The 27,986-nt window shown below is 48.1% G+C and overlaps 1 protein-coding gene across 2 annotated transcripts in view; it reads left to right on the top strand.

Moving 5' to 3' along the window:
• The window catches only part of XPO1 (exportin 1), a 960,241-nt gene that overhangs the window by 315,511 nt on the left and 616,744 nt on the right, over positions 1-27,986 (top strand). For both annotated transcript variants that reach the window (XR_013596235.1, XM_078649290.1), the window contains exon 8: positions 15,921-15,969. Coding sequence is in view for 1 of the 2 variants with exons in the window: in XM_078649290.1 (XP_078505416.1) it covers positions 15,921-15,969 (49 nt within the window). In the remaining variant the exon portion in view is untranslated. The remainder of the gene's footprint in view (positions 1-15,920; positions 15,970-27,986) is intronic.

Consider the following 27,986-nt stretch of genomic DNA (forward strand, 5'->3'; position numbering starts at 1 on the left):
GAGAAGAGGGCGAGGGCGCTGGTGAAGGAAACTCGCCTCTACCGAAAGGGACAAGCTCGGACAGTGAGGACTGCGAGCAAGATCATGGGCATGATGGCATCATGCATCCACCTGGTACCAAATGTACGGCTCCACATGAGACCCATTCAAGAATGGCTACAGGAACAATGGTCACAAGCTACAGGCGGTTGGGAGGATCTAGTGGTTGTAACGCACGCAGTGCAGAAGGAGATGGCATGGTGGACCATGGAGAACATAACAAAGGGAAAGCCGCTAACGCCCCCAACGCCAACAGTGACTATCACCACAGACGCCTCCCTGAAGGGATGGGGCGCTCACATGGAGGAGCTCAAGGTGAGGGGACTGTGGACGACAACAGATGTGGCAAAGCACATCAATTACCTAGTACTGAAGACACTCTTCCTTGCACTGAAGTCCTTTCAAACAAGACTGTACAAACACAAGGTATTGATACAAACAGACCACACCACTGCGATGTTCTACATCAACAAGCAGGGGGGCACACAGCACCGCTGTCAACGCTGGCGCAGGAGATATGGAGATGGACCATCCCTCTCAAGATAGATCTGCTAGCCATACACCTACCAGGGAAGGACAACATACAAGCCGATTGGCTCAGCAGGCAGACATCGGCATCCCACGAGTGGGAGCTCAATGCTCAGGAGACAAGGTACCTGTTCGACAGGTGGGGGACACCATCGGTGGACCTGTTTGCCACACGCCAGAATGCAAAATGCCAAAACTTCGCATCCAGGCAGCCCGAGGAGGGGACACTGGGGAATGCCCTATGGATAGATTGGTCAAGGACATTTGCTTACGCCTTTCCCCCCGATACCACTGATGCACAGAGTGCTGAGCAAGTGCAGAGCGAGCAACATGACACTGATACTGGTCGCACCGCAGTGGGCGAGGCAGACATGTTACTCGCAGATCATGGAGATGACCGTGTGCACCAGAAAGTGCCCCTTTATGAATGGGTAACCCCCTACATTTTGCCTAACATCTGATGCACTTCGACTTCGCACATGGTCCCTGCCAATCAGGTTACTTTCCCAAAATTGTACCTTTGTTTTCATAATAGGCACCAGTCTGGCCCACGTGCAGGTCCTTTGAAAATGTACTACTGGTTCCAAGTGCCTTGTGACCTGAGAGAGGGTCTCTAAGTGCTGTAGCATGTATTGTGCCACCTTCAGAGACACCCCACCAAACATGCACACTGCCATTGCTGACTGTTTTGGTGCAGACAACTCAAATATTTACATGGTACACATCCCTGTGCTCCCTGCCCAAAAACCACTACCTGTGGCATAGATAAGTAACCCCTCTAGCAAGCCTCACCGCCCTGAGGCAGGGTGCAATATACCACAGATGAGGGCACAGCTGCATCAGCAACATTCCCCTACGGTATATGTGCCCATCCACAGACGTTTCAAGTTCAGTGGAGCCATATTGAATACATGGACTGGGAGTTTGTCGTTACAAACTCCACTGCTCATTGATGGCTTTACTGAATGCGAAGGAGTTTGGTATTAAAGCATAATAAACACACTGATGCCAGTGCTAGATTTATTACAATATGCACTCAGAGGGCATCTTAAAAATGCCACCTGAAAAACGATGAACTCCCTCGTGTCCAGCTGACTGGTCTGCACCAGCCTGCCAAGAAAACGTTTCTCTCCCCCTGTGATGGTAGCCCTTGTTCTCTTGTTGAGGAACAAAGCCTGCTTGGGATGGGGTTGCTTATTAACTACCCCCGTGCAGGAACAGCATTCTGGGCAGTGAGCCTTAATGGTTTCCTGCCCTTTGGTGTGCTGACCGGGACTGTCCAGCTGGTGCAGGTGCCAGCCCCCTGACCAAGCCCCACATTTAGCGGCAAGGTCGGGAGAACTGGTAGCCAAGAGAGGTGTGAAAACTCTGCTCACTACACCGAAGGTGCCCTGGTGCTCCTTAGGAAATCCTCTATTTTTTTAATGGAAGGATTCTATCCAGTCAGGTTAGGAGATGCCTCTACCCCTTCCCAAAAGGTGGGGACATTCAAAGGTTGTAGGCACCCTAGAGGCAAGTAGCCTATTAGCTGCCATCTGCCAGTACCAGAATACCAATAAGTTCAGTATTTAGGAGCACCCCTAAACCTTGATCCTCAGATTCCTTCAACCTATGAAGGACGAAGAAGACTCCGTACAGCGAAGCTTTAAGAGGGCAACTCACTTGGCCCCAGCCCACTCGGCTTGTCTCCAGCATGAATAGCCTGCTGGAGACACCTGTCCTATGGCTATCGACTTATAAGAACCCCAGGAAGGCTGCCACTTTTCAACAAAGACCAGATCTCGCGAGGACAGTGGCCCTGTTCAGAGAACTCAATATTCAAGGACTATGGATCTAGGCGGATCTGTGATCTCCACCCACCCTGCATCAGACGCCCATGGCCCTAGTGAGTGGCTCACCTGTCCATTGAAGTTTCCCCAATGATCTGTATCTCAACTTAATCGGTGGCTGACCTCTCCTGGACCCACAAAGTTACATGCAGCCTCTACACAAAGGGCCCCCTTACCACAACTGGCTCAGGTAAAGGAAGTCCCACATCAAAGGGCATTCTTTCATCCTCAGCCTCTCGACCTTGAGGAGCCCATCCTATGATGCCCAGACCTTACCTTGTATTCCTGCTTACCTGTCCAGATGGTTGTCCCTTCCATCCAGCCTCTTGGTCTGAGCTTGAAGCCTTTGTGCAACCGAGATCCTCCATTTGTTTGCATTGGTTGCCTGATGCTGATTAGCACCCGGCTGCCCCAATGTAACTGGTGGTGTAGCTCTGGTGCTTCTTTGTCCCCCACCTCCCCTCCTTCCCCCTTTGCTTTCTTTAACCCCCAGGCCTGGGCCCTGAAACTGCTGGTATTTACCTGCAACCATATAATGTTAATCATAAAGAGACTAGCTTATGCATTATGAGTAGAACAATGGTTTAATGACTCAGGTATGTTTTGTCATGGGAGCATCTGGTTGGTATGCTCATGAAGCCCTCACCCACCAACCTAGTTGGTGGCATGCTTCATCATCGGGCCCACCCAGTGACACCTAGCGTGTCCCGGGTGTGCTTCGACGCCTGATTACAGCGGAGCAGGTATGTCGCTGAGTGTGCGGTGAATGTTGTGAGTGTGACGTTAAAACTACTTGGCGATGGTCCCAGTACCCGAAGGTGAATTAGACTTTAATACCTGGGCCACCGTCAGCGGTTAAAAAAGGCTGTGGGATGTTGGAGGCAAGTTACGACCTCCTACATCCATGGTAAGTCAACATGTTTCAGCCAGTGCCTTATGAATATGCTGGCTTTCTTCAGGACTAATTAAAAGTAAGTGTATGTGATTTAGACTAGTGGGTGTGTAATTCAGACTATGTGTATACACGCCCTAAAGTGTTTGTCTATGTGTGAGAGGGGGGGATTCCCTTCTCCAAACACGCTAGTTTAAGCAGTATTATGCTTCAAGGTTGTGAAGAGGCAGGGGATTGACCAGCTTTTCTGGTTCGGATCTGCTCTGAACCTGTGTGCCTCCTTCGCATACCTGCAACCATCACCTCTTATGGGCCCCCCAGCTTCTGTTGGCAAACATTGGGCCCAGTGACCTCTGCACCCGGTCGCCCCAGTGCCACTGGTGGTACAGTACCGATCTTCATTTGAACCTTGCCCAGTGTTGGTCTAACCCCCCTGAACACTAGAAGAGTAAGTTCTCTTCCAGGGGATCCTCATCAATAGTCATAAGCATTAGAATATTCCCGCCCATGCGCGGGACCCCGGAAACGCTATATTATATGTGCCCCACATATATATCAGCCAAATCACACCAGAGCTGAAATATGCTGTGAAGAATTTCCAGCATACATGAATAATATGCATTAGAAACAACACCAAAGATTGTTTAGAAACTGTTTTAATGCTTAGGCAGCAGTAGAAATTCTTATAACTCACTGAAAGCATAGAAAGCTCCCAGGCTGCATTGCAAACAGTCTAAAAAGACTGAAAAGCTAACCTGTAGCTGTATACCAAAAAACTGACACCGTGCCTTTAAGGCACCCACAACCCCCGGTATCCCATCATGCCTCAGGGGTGACAGTTAGGTCAGTTGTTCTTTCCGGCTCCTTCAGGAAGGATCCTGGTTACACACCTCCACTAATTTCTATTTTCTGACAGAAAATTACTTCTTTTTGAACAACTTTTTCTACTTACTTTGACATTTTACATCTAGTCAAGTAAGAAACTGTGTTTTTAAGTCAGTTTGGTGAGCATTTTCAGCTGAGAATACCTTGACTTTTTGACAAATGTCCTTGTGGAAACAAGACAGCAAAATCAGACAATCACGACGTTTGTATCCTGTGTCTGCCTGAATAACATGATCCAGGCACCTGTCCTCACTGCGAGCACCTGTCAGGAAGAACTCTCAAAGACAGGGAAAGAATTCGCATCTATGGCCTGGCTCACAGGTCATCCAGAGGAAGGTCTAGTCGCGTGCCAGCCCCTTTTCTTAGAATAAAGGTAGGAGCGGGCACCCTTCCCAAATTGGATCATCTTGAAACTTGAACTACTTTCCACGAAAGGAACTCTTGTCACTCTCTGAAGACTCTCCCTTGTGGCTAAGGAGTAGCCACCCTGCACCAGCAGGCACCATCTAAGCGCTTGCGGTTTGCTGCACGTCCATCCTCCGGATCAAGACTGCCCAGCTCGACAAGACCCGGATTCCCCGCCATCTCTGACCTCTACCTGCATCATTAGCCCAGCTGAGATTCGTGGGTGTGACGAGACCCGTGGGACCGGCTACCTTCAAGACCTGCACGACGCTTAACCAGCACGACCCCCGAGGGACCCTCGAGTGAGTGCACTGGGGTTTGAGAAGCCCCAACCCTAAGCAGCTCCAGCACCGAAGTCCAGCCCTCCAGCATCCACGAGATCTGCGTGGGGCCCTTCTGCTTCCTTGCTGCTTGCCACGTTGTCCGGTCACTTGCCCGTTGGCTAGTGGCCCTCCTGACGACGTACCACGACGATTTCACCGTTGGTCTAGGTCCCCTAGACTGGCCCTTGCTCCTTGTCCAACAAGAAGTACCCTGGACCCTCCTGGTCCACTCCAGACGCCATTTTGACTCCACCTCGTGGGCTTGCCTTTGCCAAGGGTTGTTGCACCAATCTTGGATCCAGCATCGCCGACAGCAGACACCATCGTGGGACAGCTCGCACCTCCAGCCTGGACGCCGACAACGCCTCCTGGCCCGTGTGACTGCAGAGTCCAGCGTCGCCCACTCACCTGATTGCGGTGACTTCATCCGGTGCCATCCTGGTGCCCACACAATCACTGGCTAGTGATTGAGAACTGAGTCCCCTCTGCTTTCAGGTCGTCTCCCTCACTGATCCAGCCTTGGATCACACCGAACATCTTCTTTGGTCGCCTGCCAGCAACATCTTCTTTCAGGCTCCATAGACTACAACGAGGATTCCCGACGTCTTTTGAACCCTATGCAGCCGCAGCCCCTGGGATAGGTAACTCGAGCATTTCGGTGCTCCAGCACAGGTTCACTATCCTAGTATCCAGATCCTTTTTCGTTTTTAGTCTACATAGTCTGATTCGTCCGGAAACAGTAACTTAAGAAACTGCTAGCATCCATAGACTTGGTCCCGCATCCCGCATAAGAGTTCCCACTCTGCACCCGGGTTCCCTAGGCCTCCTGCTCCTAACCTGAGGGTTCAGTAAGGTAGTCCTAGCGGTCCTGAAGCCTCTGGATCGTGTTACTTACCTGCTAGTATTTCGCATTCCACTTTTGAAGTATATGGTTTTTCGTGCCCCTCAGGCATTTGTGTAAATTGTGCAACTTGTAGTATTTTCGTAAGAGTTTTGTATTGTGCTTAGCTCCCTGACTCATAAAGAGTTCAGGGTAGACTTGTTATTAATAAATATCCTTTATTTTTATAACAACTTGTGTGGTGTCCTTTCACTTAATGTTCAAGGGGTATATATGATGGTATAACAGCTGGCTTAACACGCCCTCTAGAGTTTAGCCTAAAGACTGCTCTTGTCCACGCTACTAGGATAGCTGGTCTAATAAGGTTGACTTACAACCAATCATCAATAAGGGTCGTTTGGTATGATACAAAGTGATCACTAGAATAGTGAGCACTATATATCAGGCCAACTTCTCACAACCACCTTGCCCCAGCTGTCGTGCAGCCAGTTGTGTTAGTTTTGGATGGCCAGCCAGGGGTGGCATAATACATGCTGCAGCCCCTGGTAGGCCCTGGGTACACCTACTTACGCCAACTTGCTCATCCCCTACATCCCTTTGAGATCTTTGAGATCGGAGGCTCTTCATCTTGCGGTCTGCCCCCGTTTTAAACTTAGCAGAATGGGTGGCCGCTCTTGCTGGGTGCTTGCATCGGGGTTGTGGAAGTCGCTCCCGGTGCACATTCGAGCTTTGAATAACCTGTCCTCCTTCAGGCGTGCTATTAAAACTTTTTTGTTTCCTATTTCTGAGTAGTTGCTCCACCTTTTATCTTTCTTCATGCGTGTTATGTTATAGTATCTGTCTAAGCGCCAGGACGCCCCTTTGCTGGGGCAGCTGTGCGCTATATAAATATCGTTAACATAACATAACCTATGCCCTGGATACCGAAGGTATACTGTACAGGGACTGATAAGGTGGCCCAGTACCAATTGGTAAATGCACCTAAGGTACATGCTTGTCAATTTTTAGAGAGAACAGCTAGGCTGTGGGTCTGATTAGCAGGCCCACAGTCAGGGAAAGTCGTAAACCAATGAAGCAAAAAGCAAAAATCTGGGGTGGCCATGGGATTGCAGACCCCACTCTCCTACAATGCCCATGCGCACTGTAGTCCAGGGGAGGAGCCACCAATCTCGTGATACTTCGAAGACTCTTCCAGGACAACAATGTGCAATCATCCGGACCCAACACTAGGCGGCGATCTATGCTATAGATATGAATGTCAGCAGCCCTACATGCCAAGAACAGATGCATACTGGTAAGTAGCATATTCATTACAACTCTATCACAACAAAGTGGTTCTAAAAGCAAACCCCAAGTCATTTTACCGTTCCACCTCAATCAATCTATTGAGTTGCCAGTATTCTTCTCTCAATCACAGACGGTAGCTGAAAGAGCTTGCCATACATTAGATGTCAAAAGAGCTCTCCTCTACTATATTAATAGGACAAACCATTTCGTAAAACAAAACAATTGTTTGCGTCCTTTTCTCCTCCACATAAAGGTAATTCCATTTCAAAAGCTGGGATTGCAAGATAAATTGTCAAATGCGTTCGAATTTGTTACCAAAAAGCAAAACGCACTATCCATTCCCCCTAGGGCTCATTCCACCCGTAAATTAGGGGCATCTCTGGCATTTTTAGGAAATCTTCCCTTAGATGATATCTGCAAAGCAGCTACATGGTCTAAACCACACACATTCACAAAACACTACTGTGCAGATGGGCCAGGCTGTACTCAAAACATTATTTCAAACTTCTGCAACAGATGCTGGTGGTCGCCGCTAAGGGAGAGAACTGCTATGCAATCAATGCACTAGTGTGTGATCTGCAGCCTATATTCCTCGAACGGAAAATGCTACTTACCAGTATGTATCTGTTCTTGGCATGTAGGGCTGCAGTCTCGCCCACCCGCCTCCCCGGCTACCTAGATCTGTTCCAGTAATATCTTAATTAGATACAATACACATGGACATCTTTTTCTGGACTCCTACAACTCCATCATTTCCCTCAATGGCGAAAAACAATCTGAAGATGGAGTTGATGCCCATGTGCACAACGCTCTACAGGAGGAGTCATCTAACAAACAAAGTCTCTTCCAAGATAACAACAAAGTGTAATCATCCGGGCTCACCACCAGATGGCGATCTATGCACTAGTGTGTGACGCTGCAGCCCTACATGCCAAGAAAGATGCATACTGCTAAGTAGCATTTTCCTTATGATACAGACCATTACCGTGGTTATTTGCATGATCTCTGCACCAGCACTTTTACAAAACAAACAGTTGTGTGAATACATTGAAGGATATTGCTAGCACTACCCACCGTCCACTTACTGGGATTAGAAAAAAACATCGGTTTCAGGGGCGTTATAGTTAGCTGGACATTTCACTCCTACAAAACCATTGAAATTTCCCGTTAGTTCAGCTAACTATAACTTGTGCGCCCGCAATGCGCTGCTGATGAGGTCACATATTACATCACTCATGACATCACTGACATCGCAAATGACATCACTGATGACATCACTGACATCATCCAGTGAATGTGTTTTTCTGAAAATTAAATGTTTTATATATGTATATCTCTAAGTCGATGGAAGAATAAATGGGTATAGAAGTGTCTAAATGGATGATGAAAAAAATTTGATTGTATAACTGACTGATTAAGTGTAATCTTAGTGAATACATACGTTAGCGAGTAATGTTTAAATATGTAAATATTTGTATCAGTCTCTCACTTTGTGTATAAGTGGCTGCATGGGTTGGTGAGTAGCTACATGAGTGTCTATATGGGTTATTAGTTGGTTCTTTGAGTATCAGTCTGTGTGTGGTTAGGTGGGAGGTATTACTTAGTGCATAGATGCATGAATGTGTGACTCACTATGTGTTGAACTCACCATGTATGCAGGACTTTATCCAGTATTATGGGTGTCTTTCATAGATTCACATGCCTGAATCATTCCCCGTCGTCGAGACGGGAGTCCCCGGTACATAGAAAAGTAATGTCCTATAGACATACATAGAGAAAAGTAGGCCTAAGGGCCTTGCCTTAGTAGCCTATCTATGTCCTTTTGTAAAAAGGACCAAATTCCAGAAGGTAGCCAATCAGCTACCACCTCCCTCTAGAACCTTCCTGTCAGGAGCCTCAGTCTCTCAGATTTTCTACCGCACGTTGTGCTAGGGAGTCTCCACCCGAGTTCTCCTCAGGTTTCCTAGTTTTATCTCTTTTCCTCACAGAAATTGGATATTTACTTCAAAACTTAACTATGGCTGATCAACAAAAGAAAGGTCTCTTCAGGGCTTGCTCATCTTGTGGTAAGAAGAGACTCCACGTCGATGACAAGCATGAAACGTGCCTATACTGTCTTTATCCAGATCATTCTCCCAAGGAATGTCGAATTTGTAGAACATTCTCTACAATGACACTTAAAGACAGAGAAGGAAGGCTACTCCTCTGGTTGAACAGACTGAAAACCAGAGACTACCTGTTGTCTTCAGAGGAAGGTGAGATGGCTTCAGTTTCCTCAAAATTATCCTTGAGGAGGCCAACTGTTGCTTCCCCTAGCCCTACAGACGTTCCTCCTAAGAAGACTGCCACAAAGTCTTCAGAGGCAAGATCATCCACGTCTGACAAGGAGGCTAATGCCCTCAGGAAGCCTGCGCAGTCGTCGACCACGATTTCGTCGACCCTTCCCTCTGCGCTGAGGAAAACCATCTCTACAGTCTATATTTCTACATCGACGACGACTGTGTCGACGACTGCGTCGACAGCATCATCGACGACTACTCCATCGTCGACGGCGGTTAAGCCTGTATCGTCGATTATTCTCATAAAAAAGCACTCAACGTTGCTTAAGATTCCGTCGACGACTACGAAGCCAAAACCGTCGACGCCTGCACCGCCGACGAAGACCCCCTCGACGACCGGCGTGTCTTAAGACCCCGTCAACGAGCGCTCCGTCGACGACTAAGACCCCGTCGACGAGCGCTCCGTCGACGACCCCGTCGACGGGACCGTCGACGAAGGTACCGTCTACGAGCTCACCATCGGCAATCGGAATTCATTAGACGCCGACGGCGTCGACAGCAGCATCATCGACGACTACTCCATCGTCGACGGCGGGTAAGCCTGTATCGTCTATTATTCTCATAAAAAAGCACTCAACGTTGCTTAAGATTCCGTCGACGACGACTAAGCCAAAACCGGCGACGCCTGCACCGCCGACGAAGACCCCCTCGACGACAGGCGTGTCGTCGACGAAGACATCGACGACGGTAAAAACATCGTCGACAAAGACCCAGTCGACGAGCGCCCCGTCGACGACTAAGACCCCGTTGACGAGCGCACCGTCGACGACTAAGACCCCGTCGACGGGACCATCGACGAAGGTAACGTCTACGAGCTCACCATTGGCAATCTGAATTCAGTCTACGATGACAGTCGACGAAGCCGTCGACGCTATGGAAACAATCCGACTTGATTCCACCCTAAAAGAGTACAAAAAATCCAATTACACCGGATTTAACGTCTTCAAGCAGGGTTAAAAAATTACCCCCATCTTGTCTACTGCAAGACGACGAATCGGACGATGACCAGTACGGTCAGGCCACCAGTTCATCCGATCTAATCGTAAAGTGCCAAAGCACGGATGAAAATGGCGATGATGTAGTGTTTACAGAGGAGACTGTACATTCACAGGTACAGACGCATGTCACACCTATGGTATGCCTTCCAGTATCTGTAGTCTCAGACCTACAGTACTTGATACAAGACTACAAAAAGCGATTTCCTGAATCGCCAACGGCCCGTCAACGGAGAAAACTCCAGTGTCATCTGGGCCGACCTCCTCTCCAAGACCGAGACCATCACCTTTGGTGATCCGTCGAGAGAGAGAAACCGTACAACCTATCCAGTCTTCTGAGGGCGAGGAACCAGAAGAAGGGGAAGTACGGGACTACCTGTCCGACCACAGGGATGATGAAGACTACATCGCTCCATCTCCTGCCACACCTGAGCCCACTACTTCGGACTCGCCGCCGGCGGACATTGGCGGATTCCACAATTTAGTGGAAAGAGCAGCCACGAGATTCCATATGACTATGGACTCACATGAAACAGACTGTTTCCTATATGATTTTAAAGACCCAGTCAGAAAAACGAGAAATTCCAATCATTGATCACATATGGGAACAAGGGCAACAATTAATGCAGACACCAGCCTCGGTCTCCGCAGTGGTACCCAGACTGGACAAGCAATATAAGGCACCAGCAACAGCACTCCTTACTGGGCATCCAAAGCCAGATTCCGTGGTTACCCAGGCGGCTCAAAAGAACTCTAGAAATCCGTCCTCTCCATTTTCAGCACCACCAGACAAGGAAGGCAGGAAACTAGACGGCATTGGCAAACGCTTTTCAACCACGTCAGCCATGACTATCAAAGTAGCTAACTCAATTGTACTACTAGGACGATACAATAGGCAATTGTGTGAGGACATTGCCCCATATCTGACAGAACTGCCTGATAACTTAAAGGAGGAAGTTCAATCACTCCTTAAGGAAGGATAAACGTCGGCATCAGAGCTTATTGATTGTGCTGTACACGTCGCAATGGCCGGCTTCAGACAGCTAGCAGGTGCCGCGGTCTTGCGAAGACAAGGATGGCTCAAGGCAACCTCTTTTCGTCAAGAAGTCCAAACTAAAGTACTTGACATGCCCTACGACGGCCAACATCTTTCGGGAGAAAATGGACGAGGCCTTACAGACAATCAAAAAAGACACGGACACTGCACGAGCACTTGGGACGTTGCAGTTTAAAAATCAGTCCTTTCGAGGGAACAGGGGTAAAGGTCAGCCCTCTTACAGAGGATCATACCAGAGCAAATCCTCATACTCATATAATCAAGGCCAATCGCAATACCAGCAGCGGCAACAGCAACAGGGACGTCAGACCTCGTACGGGAGGTCCAACTACAGGGGAGAAACACAAAGGAAACCCACTGGCGGACGCCGATGACCGTTTCCAGCAGCCAGTCCATCCACCATCTCGTTCTTTCAAAATTGGAGGAAAACTAACACACTTCCTTCACAATTGGAGATCAATAACAGACCGCTGGGTGCTCCAATTGATCCAATACGGACATTCATTGGAATTCAATTCAATTCCTCCGATAACTCCTCCTCACAAGCTCCAACACAGGCACTTACGATTACTCCTTCAAGAGATCGCTTCAATGTTAAAGAAAGGAGCAATAGAGCGAGTACCATCAGCTCACAAAGGGAAGGGATTTTATTCCCGCTTCTTTCTAATACAACAGAAACGGAAAAACTGGAGGCCCATCCTAGATCTCAGGGCACTCAATACATTCTTGAAGAGTCAATTGTTTCGGATGGTGACTATCCCAGAGATCTTGGGGTCACTAGAGGAAGGAGACTTTATGACGTCATTAGACCTACAAGACGCATATTATCACATCCCAATACACAAACGCCACAGAAAATTCCTCAGATTTGCAGTAGCGGGACAGCACTACCAATTCTGTGTCCTCCCATTCGGCCTCAAATCGGCACCTCGAATTTTCACCAAGTGCCTCTCCCCTGTGGCAGCTTTCCTACGACAGCATGGACACCAAGTCTTCCCCTACCTGGACAACTGGCTGGTGAAAGCACCATCTCTAACAGGCGCAACAGAGTCTTCCAACGCCGGTCTCAAAATTTTCCAACAACTGGGCTTGACGCTCAATCACGAGGTCTACCTTACAGCCCTCCAGAGTTCTTACCTTTCTTGGAGCAACTTTGAATACGGAATGTTCAAAAGCATTCCCATCTCGAGAGAGGAAGCACAAGCTGATTACTCTGGCCACCGCAGTGGCTTCAAAGAAAACCCTACTGTTCCGTACTTTCAAGTCCCTCCTGGGAATGATGTCCTCGTGTATCCTGCTTATTCCACAACGGTGACGGATCAAGCCCTGATCTTTGGACTGGGTAAGAGTTGTCTGCTTAATTCAGGCACACTCTGTTCATCACCACCCCCTTTTCTGAATCATTTTGTCCACCATAAGCGTGGAAGGGTATACTCAGATGTGAGTCCCTTGCTCATTGCACCATCAGGATTCAAGCAAGCTGGGCCGACGAGGCTGAAATGCCAGAAACCGGTCCCCGGTAGCTTGTTTCCTTCCCAGTATAAGAATTGGCTTGGTAGTTTGGTTTGCCCTGTTCCCATCATGCACTGGGACAGGAACAGACTAATTTGCATATAGCCAAATTCTGAGCTGGGATGGTGCAGTGAGCTAAAAAACGGTGATGGATCAAGCCCTGATCTTTGGACTGGGTAAGAGTGGTCTGCTTAATTCAGGCACACTCTGTTCATCACCACCCCCTTTTCTGAATCATTATTCCACACTGTCGGCTCAGGATGCGCCCCCTACAAGAGGCTTTAACCAGACAGTGGACTCAGAGCACAGGCTCTTTCGAGGATCACATTGTGACTACTCGACAAATAACCAAGGCCTTGCTCTGGTGGAGGACACCCAAAAACCTTTCAAAAGGACTACCATTCCTGCTACCTGCAACTCCACATGTAATAACTACAGATGCCTCTCTAGAGGGATGGGGAGCGGTCCTTCAAGAATTACAGATCAGCGGCAAGTGGACGGACCAGGAACGGCAGCTCCAGATCAACCTCCTAGAGCGGAGGGCAGTTTTCCTGTCTCTGCAGGCCTTTCTCCCGCGCATCACAAACTCCCCAGTGCTTGTCAGAACAGACAACACCACGACAATGCACTACTTGAACAAGCAGGGAGGAACGCGTTCGCTAACACTATCTCGCGAATCGCAGAAAATTTGGAACTGGCTAGTGCTCCACAATATCACACTGACAGCAGAGTATGTCCCAGGCAAGGACAACGTCATAGCGGATGCTCTAAGCAGACAGAGATCCCTGTCCCACGAATGGGAACTCGAACAGACAGTGCTGAATCGCATATTCTCGGAATGGGGGGAGTCCGCAGATCGACCTCTTTGCCACCAGGGAGAACGCCAAATGCCGCAACTTCGCAAGTTGGCCACCCCAGTTGCGGTCCCTCGGAAATGCATTTTCCATCGCCTGGCGCAACGTGTTTGCGTACGCATTTCCGCCATTTCCCCTCATAGCAAGAGTCCTTCGGAAAATGAAAGTGGAGCGCTGCACCCTAATTCTGATTGCCCCGTTCTGGCCGAGGCAGCATTGGTTCACGGACCTCCATCGCCTCTCAGTCCAACCGCCAATCCGTTTGGGCCAACATCCATCCCTACTCACGATGTCCAAAGGTCAGGTACTGCACCCGAATCTGAAATCTCTCAGATTTTCGGCATGGCTCCGGAGTACCGAGAATTCTACCAAGTAGACATTCCACAGGACTGCAAGGATGTCCTCGCGAAATCAAGAGCGGACAGCACAAACAAGACCTATTCCTTAAAATGGAAACGCTTTTGCATTTGGTGTAAGGACAAAAGTCTCCATCCTTTCCGGGTTACTCCAGAGCAGCTATTGCCATATCTGTTACACCTGGCACAATCGGGTCTTGCACATGCCTCTATCAGAGTTCATCTGGCAGCAATTTCCCGGTTTACGAGAACGTCAAAAGGGCCCTCTCTCTGGTCCCACCGGTTAATAAAGCAATTCCTTAAGGGGCTCTATAGATCCTTCCCTCAACCAAGAAGAATTCCACCAACATGGCATCTCAATGTGGTACTCAACCAATTGATGAAACACCCTTTCGAACCAATCCATAGGGCGGATCTCAAATATATCTCATGGAAGATAGCCCTTCTATTGGCTCTAACCTCCGCTAGAAGGGTCAGCGAACTACAGGCTCTTTCCATACAAGATCCCTTCATTCTTCCCAAATCCCAGTACTGCAGCTGAAAAATCCCTGCATTCCTTGGACCTGAAGAGGTGTCTTAAGTTTTACCTTGACAAACCAAAACATTTCAGGAAAACGAATCAGCTTTTCATCGCTTTCAGCAGACCAAGAAAAGGCATGCCACTTTCCAAACAAAGCATTTCATGATGGATATCTTCTGCAATTGCCTTTTGCCATGAAAAAGCCGGAAGGCCATTACAATCCAAACTCATTCTACAAGAGCTGTGTCCACATCAGCCGCGCTATTTGCTGGCGTGCCAATACTGGACATTTGCAGGGGAGCAACCTGGAAGTCGCCACACACCTTTACCAGGCACTACTGCCTGGATACGGAACTGATGCAGGATGCAGCTGTGGGCCAGGCTGTGCTTCGCCACCTATTCCAGTGAGGTGAGCCTTCCTCCTTCCCACCATCCTTCACTGGTATGCACATTTATTTACTTCCTCTTACTTGTTGATGGTTCTTAGTCGCATGATATGTATTATCTCAGACTGCTTATGCTGTTCCATCAGAAATGTGCATAATGTATTGCTTGCTACTCTGATTCAGGCATGTGAATCTATGAAAGACACCCATAATACTGGATAAGAAATGTGTTACTTACCTGTAACAGCAGTTATCCAGTATTGGTGTCTTTCATAGATTCACATGCAACCCTCCCGCCTCCCCTGGAAGGTCTCACCTCTCTCTCTAACATGTATTACGCCTACCTAGCTTGGTGCGTACGAAAATCTGAGAGATTGAGGCTCCTGACAGGAAGGTTCTAGAGGGAGGTGGTAGCTGATTGGCTACCTTCTGGAATTTGGTCCTTTTTACAAAAGGACACAGGCTACTAAGGCAAGGCCCTTAGGCCTACTTTTCTCTATGTATGTCTATAGGACATTACTTTTCTCTGTACCGGGGACTCCCGTCTCGACGACGGGGAATGATTCAGGCATGTGAATCTATGAAAGACACCAATACTGGATAACTGCGGTTACAGGTAAGTAACGCATTTCTTATTGCTTTAAAAGTACTAGGGGTTCCTAGTCGAATGGCTAGGGCTGATTCATTGATGTGAATCTAAGGTTACTGACAGTGGAGTGCTGGTGTTTCAGTATGTAAACCTTTTTGTGCTTTTACTAAATATGTATTTTTATGAATATTACCTTTTATTATTGAATGTTCAATAATGCCGAACCTGTTTGTATTAAGCATTGGCCACAATTTTTTTAAATAAAACTTTCTTATATTTTTAGTATGTGCAATGAATTCTCACAGATATTTCAGCTTTGCCAGTTTGTGATGGTAAGTCAACTTTACCTGAATTAGGTTTATTTTTTTTAATTTTGTTTTATGAATGTAAAAAATTCTAATTCTCGAAGTAAATTGAAGTATTTAATTATTCATCTTTTTGTTATCACTACTTGTCTGTAGCTAGGTGTTATATTCTGAACATGTGATGTGAGGTATATGTATTTGAACAGTATGCTTTTAGTTTTGCTCTTGACCTCTCACTCCTTGAAGGTGAGACATGTGGACACATAGGGAAGATGCATTTCATCTTGTTTGGTGTAGTGTTTTCTATTGGAAAGTCAAAGCTTTGGCTTAACTTTTTTATACAATGTTAATAGATTCAAAACATGAGACATTTCCATCAAACATTACAAATAAGCAACTGGATAGTGAAGCACATTATAAAATGTGTTACAGTGTTGTATATTTCACAACTGGCACAACGTCCTGTTGACAATACATGAAGATTCAGCAGCCAAGTGTATCCTTGATTAAGTAGACACGTTCCAAGCTAAATTTGAGTAAACTTAATTTGACTGGAATAGACTTTCTTCTACAGGGTTCTGCCTTGATAATCCTAAGTACTGAATACTTGTGTCTTTATGCATAATTTAGTGCTTGTCATTTCAGTTGACGTTTCCTTATAGGAACGTCCGAATTGCAAGTAAGTAAATATCTATTTTCAGCTGTCATGCTTTATTCTGTGTATGCACATCAATCATCGCATTTAGAGCAATCAGACTTCCCAGAATAATGACATTTCGCCTTGCTTCCCTCAAGCTACTGTTGCCCTGGCTTTCACCTTTGATCCGCAAGGTAGGATAAATCCTGTCTACTTGCAATTAAGTGTTGCTACTTTTGACTTGTGCATTCATTGTGCCAGTCAGTGCAATTCCAAAGAACTTTGTGATACTGAAATACTCTTTGAAGTCTAAGGTAAAAGTAGTTTGACATTGGAAGCTTAGCTCTGACAAACACTCAAGCAGACTTTATCTGATCCCTGACATAAGATTACAGTAGATAGTTTTTATAGTAACATCTCAGCTAAACCCTTTTGTGCAGAGGCTTCAGGGAAAGTACAAGCCTTTTAAAAAGGTGCCTACCTTTTCTAATATCATTCTGCACTGTATTCTAGGTTGGTGTCCCAGGTGCAATAAAGGGCACTTCATCAATTTGCCTTCTGATCAAAGGTAGTGTCGCTCTGGCTATACTTTGTAGAAAGAGCGGTTATAATTCTGCCAGAAGTTCCTTACCTGGGGGTGATAGAAAATATATATTTTTAAGTAGGAATGCATAGTATTCTGGGGAACCTGTAGATTCTTGTAGGCCGACGTCATTCACATTGGGTCTCTTACCAGATTGTATGTGCAGCTTATCTGATGGAGACTTCTATCTGTAGATTCCTTGGCTTTCGAATTTTCCCTGGTGTTAGACTCAATCTGGAACCTTTTTTGTGAGCAGCACCCCTGTGCGTGCCACGTCTCGTTTCTGCGTCCATGCAGGAAGTTGAGTTGCATTACCCATATAGTCGCCACCCAGGCACGCTGTCAGTTCTTTTATTTCCGTGCCATTTGGTGCTTTTCTTGAGAACAGCTACTCTGTTGTTTTTTGACTGGCTTTTTCAATGTTTTGTTGACTATTTTTGAGGTTTAGTGCAGGAAAGTACCATTTTTGGCATGGTTACAACCTTCGCACTTTTTGCCTGATTCTGAAGCATCTTTGATTTGCACTGGGCTCCTGCTAACCAGGTTCCCAGTATCCACCTTACCTGTCCAGCTGGTGGTCGCCTTAGTCCAGCCTCCTGGTCCAAGCCTGCACCATTTCTTCCCAACCGATGTCCTCTATTAGTTTCCGTTTGGAGCCTGATGCCTACTTTGCACCCTGCCTGCCCCCGGGTGTGTGCTGCTGCTGCCTACTTGTGGCCCCCTTTGTGCTAACCTTTGAAGCATGGGGCCTGACTCAGGAACCATAGGTACCTACCTGTGACCAGTGCACTTCCGAGTACCCCCTGTCTCCATATGTTGGCAATGAGCTTAACCTCTCCTTTGAGCTTTACACCAGCCCGCCTCTGTGCATCTGAAGGGTGCACTTTTTTTACCTACTTGACCCCTACCCAGTGTAAATGCTACCAGCCCAAGACTGAACTACAAAACAGTTTCCTTACCTGCAAACGTAACACATTATTTTTCTCTGAATAATGTCCAAGTTTTGACCCTGTCTTGTACAACAGCAAAGTAACTTAGTGCCTCCAAAAGAGGTAACCTGCTACTGATTTACTGTAATGCCCAGACTGTAATTCGTTTCACCTCAAACTAGAAATGGAACTAAAAAGTAATCTAAAGTGATTACAAGTATTGTAAATGGTTTACAACCCATTCTCTACTGCAAAGTAACTTGTATGTAGTGTTCAAACGCTTAACACTACCCGCTAAGTCTGACTGCTCAACCACTTTACCACAGACGAGATTAAGGTATCATGCCCTTTAGCCTTACCTCTGAGGATCCCCTAGACTGTGTGCTCACTGCACCTCTCTTCAGTATAGTATGTGCAGAGCCAGCTTCCTTGGAGCTACTCTGTCTGGACTCAGTGTTGTCATTCTACCTTGACTGCACACGCGTTCCGGGTGGATGGCCAACTCTTTGTGGGATATGTTGAAGCAAAGAATGGTCGGGCAGTGCAGTAGCTGACCTTCTCCAGATGGGCAGTGCTATGTTTGATAAAACTGGATTCTGTTGCAGTACCTCTCCACCTTTTGTCTGGCTTTGACTGTAGAGCACTGGGTCCCTGCTATCCAGGTACCCAGTGTTATGTTCTTTCCCTAAACCTGATCCACAGTTCGCCTTCAGGCTTCCTAGAAGTCCCTTGTAAAAGGTACTTGGGTACCTACAGTGTTGGGATTGAAGAGGGTCCCCTAGGGACCCCTCACCTAGGCCATTGAGACTGCGCTGCAGCATGCCTGGCCTGCTGCAGACAAAACAGTCGACATGGTGCATTGCCTGTGTGGTATGCCAACTAGCACTGACCAATATTTGTTGGTCACTCCTAGCAGGCCTTAACAGCCCTAAGGCAGTGGAACTATATTACGGGTTTGGGCACATATGTAGTAAAGTGCCCCTTTGTTTGCATGGGGTTTCTCAACTTTTTGCCCATTTTATGCCAATCGGGTTCCCAGGGTCTGTTCTTTCGCAAAACTTTGCCTTTGTTTTCACAATTGGCACACCTGTCTCACATGTAAGTCCCTGTAATTTTACCAGTGGTATGAAGGGGCTTGTGACCAGAGAGGGTCTTTAAGGGCCGCAGCATATATTGTGCCAGCCTCAGAGGCCCCTCACCAAACACCCACACACTGCCATTGCAGGCTGTGCGTTTTGGTGCAGACCAAACAAAAGTCGAAAGGGCACACATCCTTGTGTGCCATTTTGAGAAAGTGCCCTCTTTCTGCATGGTTGTCCCCACTTTTAGCTGACTTGCTGATGTGCTTTGACTGAGTGGGCCCAGGGCTTCTTCTAATCAGGTACCCAGAGCCTATGTTCTTTCCCTAAAACTGCATTGAAGCCTAAACCTAATTGGCATCTCTGGCCACAGGTCAGCCCCTGGTAAATGGTACCACAGTTACCCAGGGCACTGTGAGAAGAGAAGGCATCTAAGGGCCCGCAGCACTTATTTTGCCACCCTCAGAGGTCCTGTACCCTTACCCTCACACACTGCCTTTTCAGGCTACGTGTTTTGGTGCAGAACAAAGGGAAGAGTTGACATGGCACACATCTGTGTGCCATGCCTACAACCCACTGCCCTGGTATAGATCAGCCACTATACCAGTGATGAGGGTACTGGTGCATGAGCCCTGTACCTCTACAGTGTCTAAGGCCATTTTCAGACCTTGTAATTGCAGTGCTTCCATTAAGATGTTATGGTGCTGGGAATTTGTCATTACGTACTCCACAGCACCATAATGGCTACACTGAAAACTGAGAAGTTTGGTATCCAACTTCTCAGCACATTAAACCCACACTAATGCCAGTGTGGCATTAGATGACAAATGCACACAGAGTATCTTAGAGATGCCCCCTGAAAACTAACCCACCACTAGTGTCCAGGCTGAATGGCTGCTTTTAGCTGCCACCACCAGACATGTTTCTGGACCCGTAGGTAGAGAGCCTCCTGCTCTCTGGGGTCTGAAACCATGCACATCCTGGGATGAGGTGCAATGCCTCCTCCCCCAAGATGGGCAAGGTTCACGAAGGGGCAGCTTCAAAGGCTTGCCGCCTTTGTGAGCTACCCCAGGCCACTTGTTGCTTTCAGCAACTGGTCCCCACTGGTTCTGACCCCCGATTTGGGTGGGAGAAACAGAGGCAAAAACAAGTGAAGAGGTATGGCCACCTCTTCCGACTCAACCCGTCAGGTGGGGGAGGGAAGGTGAAGCACAGCTCAGTCCCCGCCATCTTGCAGATTGGGGGGCTCAGCCAAACGGGGACAAGCTTGTGCCCCCCTTCATTGGAGGGTGGCATAATGGGGGGTGTACCCACCCCAGGAAAGGGACCCATTTGTCCCTACCTTTTACCTACCTGTAACACCCCTAAATCTAGTATTTAGGGGCACCCCTGAACCTTGCTGCTTCAGATGAGAAGAAACTAGAAGAAGCACCGAAAAGCTGTGCAGCAGCTAACTAGAGCAAGAGGCCCTCTGACTTGGCCCCAGCCATACCGACCTGTTTCCACCTGTAACCTGCTCTTGTGAAATCCTGGTGTGTCCTGTAGCTAGCAACCTCAAACCCTAGAGGGGCCTACCTGCCTTCAACCACAAAGACTTTGTCACCCGTGAACACCGGATTTGTTCACCTGCAACCTCTGGCTCAGGCCTGACACTGCAAATCCACCCCACTCTGCTACCCCCACGTCCCGAGCTCGAATGGGCAAACACCACTAGGAGTTCCTCCCCAGCGATACTGACCAGAGATCCTGCGACTCCAGACATGCTCAAGCCAACTCCAGCAGCCTAAATTCTAAAGCTCCCCCCAAATGCGAGCAGAAGCTGGTAAGAAGATCCCACTCCAAAAGACACCCCTGCACTCGACTCCCCACAGCCTTGGGTGGCCAAACCGACTGTGCCTAACCAACTCTTAACTTCCTAACTTACTCTCGAAGAGTTAGTCGCACCCAGAACACCTTCGGACCCAACCCTGCTGTGTCTTAGCAATCCGGAGGTTCCTCATTGAAATCAACAGGGCGCCGACGTCAAAACAGCACCCTGAACCGATAAGCCTATTTTCCTCCATAGGATAACATTGACTGTTTTTCTTTGAAAAGTGACGAAGTATGGAGTTTGAAAACCTTAAATTCTTTTAAATTGCACTAACAAACAAAAACGATTCTACTTACATTTTTGCAGGAAATGTCCCAGAGTAGTATCCAGGTATAATACTTTGAGTAAGAAAAATAATCTCAAAAGTAACTTGCGTGTAATTTTACTGAAAAGCCCATTCAAGTCTATGTACGGTATTTATAAAGTATTGCATTTCTCTGAAGCCATACTGTGTCAAAACAAAGTGCATATACAGTTGCAATTCAAACTGTTTACAAACTGCATTACTACTGTAAAGTATTTCATGCTTACCTGTGCCAGGCTTGCTAGGTTATAGCAAATAAAATGACTAAATATTTTCATACTAAAAGAATGGGCTTATAGTTGTCTTTGCATGTGTGAATTCATTTGCTGACTGAGTGTGTACAACAAATGCTTAACACTGTCCCCTGATACTGCCTTACTGCTTGACCACACTACCACACATCGAGAATGAGGTGCTATCCAACTTTACTTCTGCCTACCTTTGAGGATCCACTTGACTCTGTACACTATACCTCACTTTGGTATAGTATATACAGAGCCAGCTTCCTACATTGGTGAATCAGCAATGGGATATACAACTCTGCATTTGTTGGACTACTTGGCTACCACCTGATCACACAACAGAACTCTTAAATTGTCTTAGAATTCAGATTTTTCAAATTGGCATTTTTTGCAAAATTACTCATTAGGGCCTTGGTAAAGTCCCTTTAGAATGTTAGGAACCTAAAAATCACTTTAGCTAGGGTTAGAGGGTTTATAAGCTTTTTATTTAACAATGTCTCAAAACAAGAACCCAGCTGTTAGTGAAAATAACCACAATGCCATGGAGGACTTGGTTGAGGAGCTCGACCTCACCCTTTAACTTTACTTGTCTTTCAAAGAAGTAAGGTCCCTATGCAAACTTAAACCTAGCCATGGGGCCCATCCCACCAAACAAAAGCTCTGGGAGCTGTTGGCTGTGTATGCTAAGGACCACCCATCTGAAAATGGTAAAGACCAGTCAGATGAAGGAGGGGAAGGGAATAACCTGGTGGATGAACTCCCTCCACTTCCTAGGGAGAAACGGGTCCAAGTATCATTGACTCCCAAGAATCGACTTCTCAGTACTTAGGTCCCGCACAGGTGGGTCAGGCACTACTGAGGACTTGAAGGACCGCCTCAATAAGGAAATAGAAGGCTGATCAAAAGACTGGATCTAGAGACCAGGTTGGTGACTCTAGAAAGAAAGAACAGAGTTGGGCCTAGCACCAATCAATGGTGGCAGCAATTTACTTTATAAAGATAAAGAGCAATCTTATGATCCTAAAATGGATTGTGCCTATGTATGAAGAGTGATATCACAAAATAGTTCACAGCCTTTGAGAGGGCTTGTGAAATTAGAAAAGTGAAAAAGAAACGCTGGGGGCCGCTCCTTTGGGAACTGCCCTCTGGTAACTGCAGAGACAGACTCCAGACCCTTAGTGGGGCATATGCTGGATCTTATGACCACATGAAGAGAACTCTGATTGAGGGATTTGGAATCACAACTGAGGAATATAGAAATAGATTCAGGGGGACTCACAAAACCAATCCTGGGTTGACTTTGTAGACTACTGATTTAAAACACCAGATGGTTGGTTAACTGGACACAATGTGCATGATTTTAATGGACTTTAAGATCCGCTTATGAAAGTACAGATTTTAAGTAATTGCACTAATGAAAAGTTACATCAGCATTTGGTAGACCGAGGTCTAATTTCTCCCCAAGAATTGGGAAAAAAGGCAGATCACTGGGTCAAGACTAGTGACCAAGACAACCACTGGGGGTGGCCGAAAGAAAGGGGCTAAAAAACCTCCCCAGGGGAAAGGTGGTGAGTATCCCTAAAATAAAAAGCCTAATTCTTCTAAAGGGTCCCAAAAACCTTTTCAGGGGGTTGGTTCCTGAAATCTTCCTAGTCCAATATTTGGTACAGGGGAAAGAACTTTGATCCTTTGAAGTCCTGGTGTAACTGTAAGAAGTTGGGACACTTAACTGGAGATGCTTCTTGCCCAAACAAGAAGGCCCCTAATCCTACTACAGCTACTCCTTGGGTAGCAAGTCTCCCGATGGGATCAACAGTGTGCCAAGATCAAATCGGTTGCACACTGAAGCAGTTCTAGTTTCAGAAGGGGAAGTTGATTTTGCTACATTAGCTGTTTGGCCACCCAACTTCAAGTACTTACAATACTCTTGGATTAATGGAACTAGGATAGAAGCTCTGATGGATACAGGTGCCAGTGTCACTATGGTGAGAGACACTGGGGTTTCCCCTGAGTTGCACTTGATTGGGAGAACTTACCCAGTCGCCAATGCTGACAGTGTTACCACTAACCATGCAATGGCGACAGACTGGGGGAGGGGAGGTGTTACTGGCCTGAAACAGGTAGTTGCCTCTCCAAAGCTACCAGCTGCATGTCTGCTTGGCAATAACCTGGAAACCTCAGCATGGGCTAAGGTTGAACTGAAAATCCATGCAGCAATGCTGGATAACCTTGAATTGGTGTGTGTGTGTAAGAACAAGACAACAGAGCAAAAGACGGGGTGAAAAAGTGTTGGAGCCTGACAGTATGGCACAACCTTCCAAGAGAAAGATTAAAACAACTGGGATCCAGCTTCAGTACAGCAAGAGGATCAGGACCCCTCATCAGGGACAGGACTTGGACACCCCAGAGGGAACTGAGCCCATGGAGCTTGACCCTTACCAGGTTGAACACTTAGACCCAGGGGGACCCTCTAGGAAAGAGCTGTGCCTTGGATAGCAGGACTGTCCAACTCTTGAAAGACCGAGGCAGCAAGCAGCTGCACAGGACAAGTGAAATGTCTGTGGTACCCACAGAGTTTATTAGCAAGAGGTACTACTTGTGAGAAGTTGACCTGATATTCAGTGCTCACTATTCTAGTGATCACTATGTATCAGTCCAGACAACCCTTATTGATGATTGGTTGTAAGTCAACCTTATAGACCAGCTATCCTAGTAGCATGGATACGAGCAGTCTAAGGCTAAGACTCTAAAGGGCGTGTAAAGCCAGCTGTTTTACCATCACATATAACCCTTGAACACCAAGTGAAAGGACACCACACAAGTTGTTATGAAAATAAATGTATATTTATTTCTAACAAGACTACCCTGGCTCTTTATGAGACCGGGAGCTAAGCACACAACAAAACTCTTATAAAAATACTTAAAGTCGCACAATTTACACAAATGCCCGAGGGCGACGAAAAACCATATACTGTACAAGTGGAATGCGAAATTACTAGCAGGTAAGTAATACTTTTCTAGACTGTAGAAGCGCTAGGCCTAAGATGCTAAACCCTTGGATTTGAAGCAGGAGGCCTAGGGACGCCGTGTGCAGAGTGGGAACTCTCACGCGTAATGCGGGAACAAGTCTATGGATACTAGCAATTGCAAAGTTACTGTTCTCGGGCGAACCCGACTAGGTGGGTCGAAAACCAGAGTGGATCCGAACACTTGGAGTGTTGGACTATGCTGGAGCACCGGAGTACTCAGTTTACCTAGCCCAGGGGCTGCGGCTGCATAGGGTTCAAGTTGCGTCGGAAACCCTCGTTGAAGAACCAGGAGCCTGAAGAAAGAAGTTGCTGGCAGGCGGCCAGTGAAGAAGTTCGTGGTGATCCAAGCCTGGATCAGGGAAGAAGACCTGTAAGCAGAGGGGGACCAAGTTCTGAATCACTAGCCAGTGATTTAGGTGGGCACCAGGATGGCACCGGAGGAAGTCACCCCGACCAGGTGAGTGGGCGCTGCTGGGCTCTGCAGTCTCTCGGACCAGGAGGTGTTGTCGGCGACCAGGATGGAGGTGCGAGCTGTCCCACGAAGGTGTCTGCTGTCGACGTCGCTGGACCCAGGATTGGGGCAACAAGTCTTGGCAAAGGCAAGCCCACGCGGTGGACTTAAAATGGCGTCTGGAGTGGACCAGGAGGGTCCGGGGTGCTCCTCTGTTGGAGGGGAGCAAGGGCTAGTCTGGAGCAACCAGACCAGCGGTGTTTGTCGTCGTGAAGCGTCGTAAAAGGGCCACTAGCCAACGGGCAAGTGACCTGGACAACGCGGTGAGCAGCAAAGAGCAGAAGGGCCCCACGCAGATCTCGTGGATGCAGGGGGGCTGAACTTCGGTGCTGGAGCTGCTCAGGGTCGGGGCTACTCTTACCCCAAAGCACTCAGTCGAGGGTCACTCGGTGGTCGTGCTGGACAAGCGTCGTGCAGTCTTTAAAGATGGCCGGTCCCTCGAGGTCTCGTCACACCCACGGATCACAGCTGGACTGATGATGCAGGTTGAGGTCAGAGGTGCCAGGGAAGCCGGTTCTCGTCGTGCTGGGCAGTCTTGATCCGGAGGAGAGACTTACAGCAGACCGCGATGCTTGGTTGGTGCCTGCTGCTGCAGGGTGACTACTCCTTAGTCACAAGGGAGAAATCTTGAGAAGAAGTCGAGAGTTCCTTTCGTAGAAAGTAGTTTCAGGATTCAAAGATCTAATCTGGAAGGGGGCCTGCTCCTACCTTTATCCTGCAAAAGGGGGCTGGCACGCGACTAAGTCCTGCCCTATGGGTGGGACTAGGAGGGGGGTGGTTACACCCCTCTCCTTTGGCGGGCTTTTCCCCAGCTCAGGGGCTGGTGTGCCCCTGGAACTGGTTCAAGCCGGCCTATGCATAGTGAGCACCGGGGTGCCACTTGCAGTCACCTTCCTCTAAAGCCCTGCCTACCTAGGATACACAAAATACTGTCTGGGACGGTGCTGGCACCGCCCCTGACAGGAAACCCTTTGTCCTTGCCCCCTGCGCTGGGAGGACTCCCAGCAACAGGAGGGCAGACTTGTGTCTCGGTGGCAGCATCCATCTTGTGGAGCTGAGGCGATGTCTGACTTTAACCGGGGTTACAGGTTACCAACATGTCGTGTCCCTCTAGAAGGGTGGAATGCTAACCCCGTCACCAAAATTGGCGAGGGGTTAGTATTCCAATTCGTATGACACCTTACTCGACATGTTTTGATAAAGCGATACCAGAGTTGGCATATAACCGCGAGGATTATAATGCACTTAAGAGTATATGGTATGCGATATCATGGAAACGGCTAAGGGATAGATCCCGAAAGCCGCAGACGGGCTCAGCTCATGCCAGAGCACCATCTCACACGATTCCAAGCACTCTGCCTTCAGGATTGTCAAGGCCTGCCATAGGAGTGACTGATAGGAGATCTGTGTGTCCATTTAGGTTTAGCTATAGGAATACTATATCTATAGCAGAGGGTGAGTACACCACCTTGCCCCAGCTGTCAAGCAGCCAGTTGTGTCTGATTTAGTTAGTCAGCCCAGGGGTGGCATAATACATGCTGCAGCCCCTGGGAGACTCCTGGGTGCACCTCAGCCCTGGGTACAGGGACTTAGAGAGGGCCCAGTGCCAATTCAGTACCTGGGTACAATTTGGGATAGAGAGAACAGCTAGGCTGTGGGTCTGATTAGCAGGCCCACAGCCAGGGAAAGTCGTAAACCAGTGAAGCAAAAAGCAAAAATCTGGGTGATCATAGGATTGCAGACCCTACTCTCCTACAGGCACCATTCGAGCCGATGCACAAGGCTATATTGCACATGCTCACGCTAAAGATGGCCTTTTTAGTGGCCATCACTACGGAGAGTAAGTTAGTTGCAGGCACCAACACTTCAAGAGCCCTACCTGCTGACACACAGGTATCTGCAGGTAGGGCTTGTATTGATAGGCCACGCGGCTGTGGGAGCTGGGCAAATGGGGAAGTAGGATAGGACAAAGGTTGCACTGCCAGGGGCACTCGGGCGGCTGGGTGCAGGGTAGTTTTTAGCCATCGGGCCCTCCATGTTATTCAATGGAGATCTTGGAAAGGGAACACATGCTGCAGGCTCGGGGACGGAGGATCTTCTGGAGCGACTAACACTTTGAGGGGAAAGTTGGGATCTTGGAGGGTAGATACGCACGCCGGAGTTGGGCACAAGGGGCCGGGGTGTCTTTTGGCATCGGGAAATCTTACCCTCTGCTGGTCGCGGTTGGGGTGGATCCCTGGTTCTGAGGCTGCAGGCGTCGTCTGGATCGTTGAAGAGGGTCCTTGGGCACTGGATTCCAGGTCAGAATCGCCGGGAGACGTCCTCGGGGTCTTTGTCCACTCGGGCACAGGCCGGGCTCGGCGGGTTCATGGTAGGCTGGATTCGCGGTTCCTGGCTGGCACCAGGGGTATTGTTTAAGAAGAACCACTGCTCACAGGAGTCCCAGTCTCCAAGAGGGTCAAGGCAGGCAGGTCCTCTGGGTTTCTCGAGGTTGCTGTCCGCAGGAGACGCCAGGATTTGTTAGTATCAGGTTCAAGGATCAACAGGCCTGTAGGGCTGGGGCCAAGTCAGTTGGTGTTGTCCTTGTTTGCAGCTGCACTGCTGGTCTTCTTGGTCTTTCTTGTTTCGAAATCTGGATCTGAGGAAGGAAGGTTCAGTGTGCCCCTAAATACTAAATTTAGGGGCGTTATGGGTAGGGAAAGGGCAGTGACCAATAGGTCCCTGTCCTGGGGTGAGTACACCCCCTATCCTGATCCTCTACTGTGGGAGGGGGGTAGAAACCTATCTCTGATTGGGCAGGGCTCCCCATCCTCAAGATGGCCGGAGCCCAGAGTTGTGCTTCAACCTCGCCTCTCCCACC

This window comes from Lissotriton helveticus, chromosome 6 (genome assembly GCF_964261635.1).
Source record: "Lissotriton helveticus chromosome 6, aLisHel1.1, whole genome shotgun sequence".
NCBI classification, from domain to species: domain Eukaryota; kingdom Metazoa; phylum Chordata; class Amphibia; order Caudata; family Salamandridae; genus Lissotriton; species Lissotriton helveticus.